General features: G+C 36.6%; 1 protein-coding gene across 2 annotated transcripts in view; it reads left to right on the forward strand.

Moving 5' to 3' along the window:
- The window catches only part of LOC105152406 (protein kinase C-binding protein NELL1), a 72,690-nt gene extending 60,158 nt beyond the window's left edge, over positions 1-12,532 (forward strand). The window contains exons 8-14 of one of the 2 annotated variants that reach the window (XM_011066677.2): positions 411-530; positions 1,306-1,566; positions 2,347-2,727; positions 2,852-3,111; positions 3,321-3,563; positions 6,828-6,848; positions 10,488-12,532. In XM_011066677.2, coding sequence (XP_011064979.2) covers positions 411-530; positions 1,306-1,566; positions 2,347-2,727; positions 2,852-3,111; positions 3,321-3,563; positions 6,828-6,848; positions 10,488-11,273 — 2,072 coding nt within the window. In that variant the 3' untranslated portion in view covers positions 11,274-12,532. The remainder of the gene's footprint in view (positions 1-410; positions 531-1,305; positions 1,567-2,346; positions 2,728-2,851; positions 3,112-3,320; positions 3,564-6,827; positions 6,849-10,487) is intronic. The other variant, XM_011066676.2, reaches the window with a different exon arrangement.
- Positions 12,533-12,984: the final 452 nt, after the last annotated feature.

Genomic DNA, 12,984 nt, shown 5'->3' on the forward strand with positions numbered 1-12,984 from the left:
ACAACAAAGCTTTGCGGAACAGTAAAGAAAGCGCAATTCGCATAACTTGCGTATCACTAACAACACTCTAACCCTCTCATGCATGGAATTTCTTTTCTGGCGACTTTCAAGTCTTCTTCCTTTCTGCTGGTCTTAAATAAATACGCATATATCATATCATGCTCATCATAAACTAACAGTTATATTAAGAGAAATATTTATATTAGTTTAAATAGAATAAGGTAACTTTAATTCATGAGAGTTTGTTACTCTCTGTTATCTAATTAATTTAGTGCTAGTACAATGTCCATTACACACGTATGGGAGGGTTACCGATGTCAAATCGAGCGACAATTTTCTGTCTAAAATCGCTAGATCGCTAATCAAATCGTCTAACCTCCGTATTTGCATGGCTAATCCAATTTAACCAGGGGTGGACTACTGCGCGAAGGGCCACAAGTGTCATACTAATGCGTCCTGCCTGAATCTCCAGACGACCTATGCCTGCCATTGCGATATCGGTTTTCAGGGGGATGGTCTTAACTGTCACGGTATCTAACCCTTACCTAACTTGTATAATTAATCGTGCGTGAAGTATATCCGCCGGACTTGTCGGACTTAAGTTCCAGACACAATGCGAGGGAATAGCGATAGCGATAGAAATTACACAATTTCAGCTTATCAGAAACTGTGTAATCCGATGTATCCAATTTCTGATAAGTTAAAATCGTGTTATTTTTATCGCTATTCCCTCGCATTGAGTCTGGGATTTTATTCTCGCATAAAAAGCATGCGCGAATTTAATGTTGCTAAAATTATTGCATTGAGCTTTTATCTGGTTTTAATTGAATGAATGTTTAAAAATTCTATTTTGCTTATTTTTAATAATATGTAATTTACTTCTCATGTATTTTTGTTAATTAAATTAATAAATGAATTTTAGTGTTTTTTAAGACAAATCGTCTTATATTTTTCGTCGCTACTAAAAATTTGTTACATATAAATTAAATTAATAAATTTTTTATATTTTATAAAACGTGATATATATTGAATATTCCTTAGCATCATTATTTTACATTAAAATATTAAATATAATTATAATTTGTTTTATATAAATTTTACAATTATAATTCTTGTGTAAGAAAAGTATTTGCAATAATATTAAATAAAAATTCGCCATATCTTCTTTAACGTCTTATTTTACTTAGAAATTTCATTTCACTTACACGAATTTTTTTTTTAAATGTGATAAGTTAAATACGAGCATTCGTATGACTTCGTTGATTATATGATCAATGACGTTTTCTTTTCGTCTCGGTCACTCAGACGTGGACGAATGCAAGCAGCAAGGTGGATCGAACGGTCACTACTGCAATGCGAACACGAAGTGCGTCAACGTGATCGGCTCTTACACATGCGAGTGTCTTCCGGGTTACTATAGAATGGACAAGTTCAATTGTGCCGAGCTAGATGAGTGCGCGACTGGTCAGCACTTGTGTGACGAGCACGCCACATGTGTGAACACTAATGGTAGCTACTACTGCATCTGCAAGGACGGCTATACCGGCGATGGTTTCACATGCAAACGTACAGTATATCGCCTTTATGTATCGATAGAACATACTTTAATAAGTAATTTCTCAATATTCGAAGCAACAGCTCACATTATTATTATTCTGAGACTTTTCTTGGATCCATTTTAATAATTTTATTAAACAAAAAAACAAAAATTATTGTGTAATAAAACATAAAGATAATAATTTTTATTACTGAAACTTATATTAATTTGAATTAATCTATTCTAATCTAATTAAAAATATTTACCATTTTACGAACGAATTTACACATAGTTAGGAGCAATTTATGAAACAATTTTTAAAACGTCTGAATGAACATTCTATCAAATTATTGAAAGTAGAAAAAAATTCGAACACATCTTCTTTATTGAAACGTTCGTTCTCCGAGCGAATGTGTACACAAACAATGGATACAACGGGGTATTTTCATTCCATCAACAAATAAAATGGTAAAAATAGTTTATATATAATTTACTAAAATGAAAAATGTTTATTTTTCTCTAACATATCGTTCCGCAAAAACTATGAAAAACTAGTGAAAAAATGAAAAAATATTCTCATCGCTCTTTAAGACTGATTGATCGACTCTTTTGTTCTCAGAGAGAGTTAATCACATAAAAATTATTTTTAAACTAACGATAAAAAATAAAATTGTATTAAATTGTATTAAAAATCAAATCTTAATTTAAATTTGATGAAAAATATGGGATAGAAGATAATCGCAGTATCTTCATTTTTTAAAGTAAAAAAAGTCTGAATATGAAGTAAAATTGTATTTTTTTCTTTGCAGCTGTATGCAATCAGACTTGCCAGAATGGTGGCGAATGTGTGACACCCGGAAGGTGCTCCTGCCGACGCGGTTACATCGGCAACAGTTGTGAACTCGACCTGGACGAGTGTGCCAGCGATCTGCATCGATGTCATCAATCGTCAACGTGTTTCAATATGCCCGGCTGGTATTACTGCCGATGCAAGCCTGGCTACAGGAGCGCCCTGCATGAGAGCACTCAGGGCACGCAATGCATCGATATTGATGAGTGTAACGATCTAACGATCGAGAGGAGGCACACGTGTCATCCTACCGCAAAATGCGTCAACACCGAGGGCGGCTATGAGTGCGTATGCCCACCGGCGAAGGACCTGGAAGAGTCCGGAAAAGAATGCAGACTCAGTGAGTTCACTCGTCGCGTCTACAATCAAGACATTCGTCTCTTAGAGTAAAACTGCTCGAGAATTGTATGGAGAATTGTATGAAAAATACAAAAAATTGTTACACTACTATATTGTAATTTTAGGTTGCTGGTTCGAAGATCGGGAAGTTACCAACGGTGACACGTTGGCACCGTCCGGAAATCCTTGCAGGAGATGCACATGCCAAGACGGCGTGATCACTTGCAAGGATCCCGTATGTGACTGCAGCGCACCGGGAAGCCACAGGGATAAGTGTTGTCCTCAATGTAACCCCGCCGCATCCTGTAGGCATCAAGAGCTCCATCACCTAGTCTTCAGAAGCGGAGAACGTTGGATATACCAATGTCAGACTTGCGAGTGCCTGGTAATAAAACCGAACTACAATATAAATCTGTCCACACGACAGACTTGTGAATAAAATAAATGAATTACAGGAATATTTTAAGCAATCTGATCTCTTCAGATCACAAACCCCATATCGTAGTTCCATACGTGAAAATGTGATTTTTTTTTAAAAAAAAGATAATAGTTTGATTTTGAACTTTCTATGAATTATCGTACGGTCTTTTGTAGTACGGCGAAATAGACTGCTGGCAGATGGAGTGTCCACCGGTGACCTGTTCGAATCCCGTGACCGAGGAGGGCGATTGTTGTCCGCGCTGCGAAGACGATCCCTGCGCTCGTGAGGCGTTGGTGAACAGCACCTCGTTCACGGTTCCTAGTCGTCCCCGGCCGTGCAGCTATGCCGGCATCATCCACGACAGCGGCAGCTCCTGGCAGGACCCTCACGACAAATGCACCACGTGCGAGTGCAAGGTAAGGAAGAAGGATCGGACGTGTCACATCGCAGGACCCGCGATCGCCGGTCTTTGCCGGACCTGATCTCTTGCGAGATCCGAAGGATACGAATAGGATAAAGGGGGGAATTCGCCGGAGAAGGGCGTCATGGGCACGGAAGACATGGGGATGGTCGCCGCAGAATCTGCAGAATCTGCTTTTCCACATTTCCATAAACTTTTAATAACGTTCTATTTAATTTTAATAATATAAAATGTGTTGTATATACGCACAATTTTTTACGTGCGCTTAATAGATAATGTATTTATGTATTTTTTCATGCCTTCCAAGTAACTTGTGACTGTTCAAGGAGATTATCTCAATCATAAACAAAAATATTTGGTGATGTATTTTCTCGATTTTGAATTGTTAACAACGCGACAATATTACATAATGAAAACATTGTGCAGATCATCCTAACGAGATCTTAGTACCCATCATACTTCTCTTGCGAATTCAAGAGCTCAAGGTCAGTAAATGAAAGGAAATATTGCCTCAATTTAGCCGTGGATCTGTCTTGTGCCTATTCAATTGCGCTCGCTGTACTATGCCAATGTAAGATGCAAGAAAATCGCTGTGCAGGCATCCATCGAATATGTATACGTACATGGCGGAATATTAACACGCGCAAATTGTATCAATTTCATTTTCGTTCGTTTCATATTAGATTTCTTTCACGACGATAATTAGCATTCATTCTATCATCATCATCGTTATTATTTTCATATAGAACGATTATTGTTTACTCTAACACTAACGTACTTAAACAAAATCATTAAATTACATGTTAATTTTGCGTATTATTATAATTTTTTTCAAGATAAAAAATTTCTTGTAAAAAGATATTCAATCAATGAGAGATTAATTTTACTTTAATTATCGAATCATATAAATACTCGAACGTTTTACAATCCATTATATTAAAATTTCCACCTTAGCATATTCGATCAAACTGTGCGCCATACAAACATAAAATTTTATACACACAAACATCTATTTATCATTTTACTTTTACTCGCTCTTTTTACTCTCTGTCTGTCTGTTTTTACTTGTCGTCAGTTAGTAATCCTCGAATAGTACAAGGTACATATACTGACTGTCCTCTTTTTTTTCGTGCAGTATGCCGTTTGTTTTTGCGGTGTGTATTAACGCGAATCGATTTTGCAAAGCTGAACGCTAAAATTTTATTAACTGTATGCCGAAAAAAGAAGAATAATGTTTATGAAATCTGATTTTTCATTTGCATGAATTTAACTAACCAATTGAACTAAATTTATTTATAAAAGCTTCAGTATTTCACAAAAAATATGTACACTATAAAAATATTTATATGATATCATATTAATATAATCAAACAATTTATTTATTTACTTATCAATTCTTTGAATTTTTATTCGATTGAACTCTTACATTATCCATTATTATAATGATTAATTTATAATCAATATTATCTTCTCTGTCGGCGTACATTAATGCGTCATGCTAGCCTTGTCATTATACGATTTCAGCGCTGTACTCACCAATGTAAATTATTCAAACTTTATAGTTTTATACATTATTAGACACATCCAGGGGCGTCCCCAAGCTAGCCTAAGATAAATGTTATTTGTTTTTCAATGCCTGCCTTGCACGTGGCAGCGTTCGTCGTATATTTCTCCTTGTAAAAGGAGAAATAAGTATAGATTAGATTTTTTTTAATTAAATCTATATCTTAGATCTTTTTTAGATTATAAAATGATTACCTCCTTTTAAATCCATTCAAGTCTTTATATTAGAAAATATTGAGAATTTATTTAATTTCTTTTTAATGTCCTTTTTAATGTCCTTTTCTAAAAAAAAAAACCTGAAATTATCAGTATCTTATAATGAAATGTAAAGAAAAATGCTGCAATTAATTGAGCGTAATCAGATTTTGGGCAGATGTAATCAAATATTTAGAAGAGCATGATACGCAAAATAATTCCTTTCTAATGAAAAAATATTACTCTTCATATGTGTAGAAATTATAGATATGGAATGCGATCGAATACTGCCACGGCCGTGAGAATCCCGATATATTTACGTCAATCTCAGAAAAAAAACTCTGAATTTCGAGAAAACTCATTGTTCCGCTTCTTTGCCAAATGCTTCGCTCTTATCATCCTATTATCATCCTGAATATGAGACAAGATATTTATATCTCAGAACTTTTCGCTTAACTTAACCTTAGTTGCAAAAATTATAAAATAATACAATATTATATGGGGTTTGTGACGGATAATTATATCAATAATTTAACAATTTAGAATTTATATTATTTATAAAATTTACAAAATTCTAAGTTTGTACATATATACACACACATTGTTTCTATTTTTGTTCGTATTTTTCATAAAGTTTGATTTTTTGTAGATTTCATAATTTAGTTTATTTCATAACAATGAAATAATATATATGATGTTTCATACTTGTCGTTTTATCTTTCAGACTTTGAAAAGTGTTTGGAATCTCGAACTTTCCTTAATATAAATTGAAATAAAATTTCTATTTAATTAAAATTCTTTCAAAATTAATTAAAATTAGCTTCTTTGTTACGTTCGCGGCTTAATTTTTCAAAAGTTTTTAACAATAATTAATTTTCTAATCACCGTCATCAAAAATATCTTAAATTCTCACTAATCTGTGGTTAATAAAAAATGGTAAACGTGATAAATCCGTAACGTCACATATACGCCAAACCGAGATTGAGCCGAGATCTCACGATCGCGCGTGCTTCGGGTCGGCCCTGCATGGATCATTTTATTAGTGTTTACCGCCCGGCGACGAATAGAAAACGGACCTGACCTCACAGTGATCGAGTGTGTACCATGACCTTGACCCCGTCGATCCGATCCGCGATCTCCTAATCGCCGGTCGACGACAGTCGACCGCACATTCAATCAAGAGCGGCGGCACGATTTCATCAGTGGGTGACATTGGCAACGATTGGCCGTGGACCACCAGAATGGAATTCGACAGAGTGATTCCGCTGGCGCCTAGGCCAATCATATTAATCTTCTAAGCCGCGACGATCGCGAATGTGGATCGACGTGGCGCAGAGAAAGGTCCTGGTCACGTATAGGATAAATAGCGAGGGAAGGATATAGAAGGGGGAATTGCGCCAGAAAAACATTGTCTGCCTGAGACTATGCTGTTGTAAATTAACCCCGCCATCTTGCCCGTGATGACTAACCTCATATAGCCTAACAATGGGTATCCTTGCAGGTGCCGTACTGCGCCCAATTGGTGAGCAATAGCGCGTGTTGTGTGCATCGGTAATCACGTCACTTCTACCTCACCTATAATCTCTACTACCTGCCTCTTCTCTTCTGTCTTTATTGTGTGCTGATTAATGTACTACGACTAACGGAGTGCTCGAGTGCTTTCTTAGACCCTTCTCCCCTACCTCTTCTCGTCTACTTACATAGTAATTCTGTCTTATTTTTTTATTAATTCAAATATTTTATCTTTCCTGCTGCTTTTCACTTTTTTGAAGTTTCTATATTTCGCACCTTTGCTTGATATACTTGTTAATAGTTTTTCTTCTACTAATTCTTTTCTTCTTTTTCACATTCTACTTATTAGGACCACTATCAGTACTATCACTACGTTAATCGCCGCACGTTGATTACTATCCATACAGCACAGAAGCTTACACTAAAAAAAATTTCTGATTAAAATTGAACGAATCAGAATGTTCTGGTTAAATTTACTAGAATTCTAGTTGAGATAATCGGAATTCTGATCAATACAATATTTCTGATAAAATCTACTAAAATTCTTATTTTTATCGGAATAATTATATCAATCAGAATTCTAATTATTTCAACTAGAATTCTAATAAATTTAACCAGACTTAACCAGAAAATTCCGATTCGTTCATTTTTCATCAGAATTACCATTTAATCCAATCAGACCATTTCTTTTCAATATACGGAAACATTGCTACAACATTTTCAATATTATACTGCAATATTGGAACGTTGCAATATTGCTGGAATGATCTGTGCTGTATGGGCAGAAGCTTTATCACTATTCGACAATGTTAAAGAATATATAAATATATCACAAGCACAGGGCATGTGCATTTGGTCGTATTTGAAGGAAAGTGTTCTCGACGTGACGTTGACAATCTTCTAGATTTAAGAGCGTAGTAAATTTGGAAATTAATTCGACAGAATCCATGATATTCAGATATTCATTAAAAATTACTGACTGTTCGACATTTGGCAGTTATGAATTATTACATCATTGTATTGGGTCTTATCTTATAATTAACTTTTATTTATCTAATAATTAACTTTTATTATCCCAATTATATAGACGATTGATTAACACGATGCCCATTCGTTTGCATTCGCATTTCTGCTCTTAATCTGAAGCTCTTTATTTGAAATATTGTATTTACATTACCAAAAATAACGTCTGCACGAAATAATTTGCATGTTTTTTATCGTTCAGTATCGTGCACTTTATACAATTTATCGTGCACAATAAATTCGTCGACGGATCGAACGAGAATATTATCTTACCTCGGCATATTATCTTATCTCATCCGTGGAAAGATCGATTGCACGTTTTCGAAATTTGCATGCGTTGACACAAACATATTTTATTTCCTCTTCCCATGTCGCGCACTACTTCCTCTCACTTTTCTCTTTTTCACCTTTTTTTTTTATTTACGCACACTCCGAGACGCACGGTCGTTCATGCAAAAAGATAAAAGAGATAAAGGCGATTTCGGTCGACAGATCTTTCTCATGTCGATCGAGGAGCATGGCGCACGGGGTGGCAGACACGTGTAAGGGTGCAGCCACAACAGAAGAAATTAGGAATAAGGAATAACGATTTCAACACTGAAAAAGATTTCTGATTGAAAATGGACGAATCAGAAATTTCTGATTAAATTTATTAGAATATTTCTGGTAAAATCTTGTATAATTCTTATTTTTATCAGAATAATTATATTAATCAGAATTCTAGTTATCTCAACTAATAATCAGAATTCTAATAAACTTAACCAGAAAATTCATCCATTTTCTGCAGAATTACTATCAGAATTATTTTACAGACCATTACAGACCATTTTTCTCAGTGAATCTATCTTCAGAAATCGGAATACATAGTTTCTGATAGGTCGAAATTATTTCTTATTCCTGATTTCTTATTCCTTTTATTGTGGCTACACTCTACATATATATATATATATATATTCACACACGCGCGCGCGCACGTACACATGTGCACACAACACATATACAGACTGCGTCTTGGATTCGCGATTATGTTTGTTTGTACGTCTCTCTCTTTCTTCTTTTTTTTTATTGTTTAAAAGAGTCGTTGTCGCACCTAAGCCTCCACTGCACCCTCCTCTGATCTGCATTCGAGATTCGGTAGAAGCACCAAGAGATCTCTTTCTTTCTCTGTATCGACTTATCAAGCATCGATTCTGGCAAGATAAAAGTGACTCGCACAAAGATGCAAAATGTGAACAATCAAAGGATAGCATAGAATCAAGCTATAATACGTAAAAGAATTAATTTTATGGCGAATTCGATAAAGCACTAATGCACATTGATGCGTATTAGAGTTGTTGTTTTGCACTTATTTAATTTGAATATAAAAATGAAATGTAAATATTATGCAAATATTTCAATTTCTATATTTATTTATTAACATGTTTTTTTTATTTTATGTTATTTTGTGTACGATGGCTTTAATGTGTATCAGTGCGCACTGAGTGCATCCAATCGAATTCGTTATTAGATTTTCTATTAGATTTTAAATGAAATTCCGTCACCAAAATACATTTGAGAGAGAGTTGTAGAATATTGTTTTATATTAATGAGCGTCATGCAAGTATTGTGTACACATATGTATGTGTCATAAAAGTATCCTGCCAGGATCGTAGCGGAAAGTAGTGGAAACTTAGAGATTTGTCGCCGGGTATCAAAGACATACTATGGAAATTCATTGTTTTGTCCCCTTTCGAATGTCAGCATGAGTGTCCTTACAGTTATTGTAATTGTGATCATGACCACTTATAAATCGTCTTCTTAACTGAGAGAAAAGGACGCCGCCAGTGCGGGTGCGAGGAACGTCGCAAGGAAAGTTTCAAGGGAAGTAAAGCGGGGGTCGATTCTTGCACGTTGGTTTATTATCTCGCCACGGCGGAACTGATGCGGTATTGTTCTACGAAACAATGAATTACATACTATGGACAAGTACCTGCCTCACTACAGGTTGGAAAGTCTTGGTGCATTGAGTAATCGATTGATAGTTAACCCATTTGTTAACGTCGTATTACGTAGAAAAATATAAAAGATTTCGTTATATTATTGTATTTTAATCCATTTATTATTAAAATAAAAATTCTTTAATATATACATAACAAGAACACAAAGTACGTTAAATTATGTCATTTATGAGCAAAAAATTGACAATAATCTAATTGATGAATTTCTAATATTATAAAAGGTACAAGAAATGGGTTAATTATGTAACTTCTACTACGATTCAAACATTTTCTCTCTATAAATATTAGAATAGCAAAAATGTCTTTTTTTAATGAAATAATAAATTAATATAAGACGCCATGATATTCTATTACTGTGCAAAGAATAACTCTATATAGTAGTTAAGAAATATTCATTTTTGTTCGGAGCACACGATCGGTTCACGATCGCAAAGCAATTTCATACTCATATCATTTCGTATATTTGCATTTTTCACTTTCAATATATCATTTTTACTACGGTACCAGTTCTCTCATGAATCATGCTGGCCAAGACTTTCCAATCCCGAATTGACAAACCATGTCAATAATTATGAACAAAAAATTCTCTCCGCCGTGGCTAACCCAGTCTCCCACAAACCTCTTCGTAGGACGGGCAGCTTTGCTGCAGCTACGATTATGGCTGCGCTGGCGATTTGGGCAACGACAAACAGCAACGTTCTTCAATCGCTGTTCCTGAGCCTCTCATACGCCATCCACCGGACCATGCGGTCCAGTCGCTGGTCAACGGTGCACCGGAAGCAGCTCTACCAGCAGCGGTCACTGGCACACCCGGCACCACACGCACCATCACCACTTCCTCCATCGCGAGCACTACTTCTCCTGTCTCGTCGCCCTCGCACTACTCGTCATCCTCCAGCATCAGCAACGACAACCCTCACAATCTCAGGCAAGATCACGCAACGGGCTCGCACATTTTGTCGCGAGTCCAGCAAAGAGACATGGCCTATCATGCCATCAGATCGCAACAATACCAGCAACAAGCGTCGACCACGAGACACCAGCAGTTCATTGCAGGCTCGACGACGTCGTCGACGGCATCAGAACGGTCCGCGGTGCCGTCGACGACGACGACGACGACGACGACGACGACGACGACAAGAACGCCGCCCGCGACGTCCATCGGCGGTAGACCAACGTTGCTGCGACGCGGCCAGTCATCGAATATCATCAATCATCACAGCGGTGCCGCCTCCACTTTTTCCTCTTCCTCGTCGTCATCATCATCGACTCTCTCTGTGGTCTTGGCAACCTCAACGATCGAGGAGCCCGCTCTACCGCCCGCGAGCATCCCCGTGCAAAGTTCCATCCGCCAGCTGGTCGGTCGCCGTCGCAAGGACAGCAGGAAGTCCATTGTCCTTGACAGCGCTACTTGAGGGCCGTGGATCTAGAGGAAGATAGAAAAGAACGAACGCAACACATTTGGCAAGGCATTCCAGAAGGGAAACTCGAAGGATCTCCCATAGTTATCCGACGCACGTTGCCTGTCTATTACATTGTCGGCAAAAAAGGGGAAATGAGATCGATAGTTAGCGAAAAGGAGGTACGGGATCATTAGTGATGTAGGCGATATTTGCGGAGGATCGGTGCCACGAGGAAGACTTGTTCCTCTTTCTGGAACCTGTTTTAGGAATTCGTCTGGCATTTCCGAGATCAACGCATCGTCAATGGAGCTAAATCGACGATCGCATCACTGACCTTGATCCTAGTCCAGCTAGATTCTAGGTTCTCATGCTAAGATCGAAGTCGCTGATACTGTCAAGTTCGTGTTGTTTGCGATCGAGTCGTTTGCGATCGAGTCGTTTGCGGGTGACCTAGTCGCTATCGACATCCGAACAGCCGCAGGCCGGGTTTATGGCTGAGAGCGTGTACGCGTCCAGGACGTTCGCTTTTCTGCTTGTATTGCTCGCTCGAGCTGATGACCTTCGCCTTTGGTCGCCCTCGCCGGATGAACGTTGAGATGCTACTCATTCTTCGAGAGATAATCGGTGCGGAAATGACTTTCAAGATCAACATAAAGGATTTACGCACGATGATCAGCTTGCAAATTTAAATATAATAAATATGCAATAAGTATTGAATACATCATGTGGTTCTCTATTGAATCAAAAATGCAGAGTAATCTGAATTGATTCCATTTGTAAATTTTGGCTAACAGCGATATTACCTGGATATTAACTTCTTACAAAATTTGTTTACGCCTCTTAGAATACATTACAAATAACAGTATAACAAAAGAACTTTGTATTGTTGATACGAATAAATTAGAATTAATAAGTAAAGTATTTACATAAGAGTAAATAAGAGTTCACACATCAGAGAGTTGAAAGCTATATATATTTTTTGTGAACTTCATAAGTAACGTAATATGAAATTTAAAAACGAATAAAATTTGCTTATAAATCAATTATTTTCTTCTTACACAACTATTAACTGCAACAATTGCAATATTGTTAGTGAAACTTACGGGATTGATATTGGTTATTTAATTTGCGAATAAAAAATATTGCATAATTTGCAATTCACACATTTTCACGATTCGATCATAAACATTGTACCATCAAATTTTCACATAATCATCAAGATTGTGCATAAGCGCAATAAATAATTATGTAATGATATGAGTATCAAATAAGTATCATAAAATAATTGCGTGTAGCCAGAAAATTTCTAAATACTCCAAGCAGAAATATCTCGAATTCACACGAATTGATAGATTTGTAGTAACTATTTAATGATGTTGATTTTCGGCACCGATTGTCGATCGAAACTGTGTCACGCGTCCTCCGTGGATCGAGCATCATTGAGCGAACCGAGGGCGCTGATTCGCTTTTGCAGAAGAAGCTCCTTTTGCGTATTTGATTGAACAAGTAGCGCACAATATTTGGGCCTTATAAAGTAAATTGTTGATGTTCCGCTAAACCACATAAACATTTGTATGTATGTACGTAAACGACGGCAAAGCAGGGACAATATATATGTTTGTCGTAAGGAATTGATCCCCGACGGAGGGGAGGACACACAGAGTGATGTATATTATATGTATATATTTTATATATATATATATATATATATTATGTATTATAT

The sequence above is a fragment of the Acromyrmex echinatior genome, chromosome 4 (assembly GCF_024713525.1).
Source record: "Acromyrmex echinatior isolate Ae372 chromosome 4, ASM2471352v2, whole genome shotgun sequence".
Classification (NCBI taxonomy): Eukaryota; Metazoa; Arthropoda; class Insecta; order Hymenoptera; family Formicidae; genus Acromyrmex; species Acromyrmex echinatior.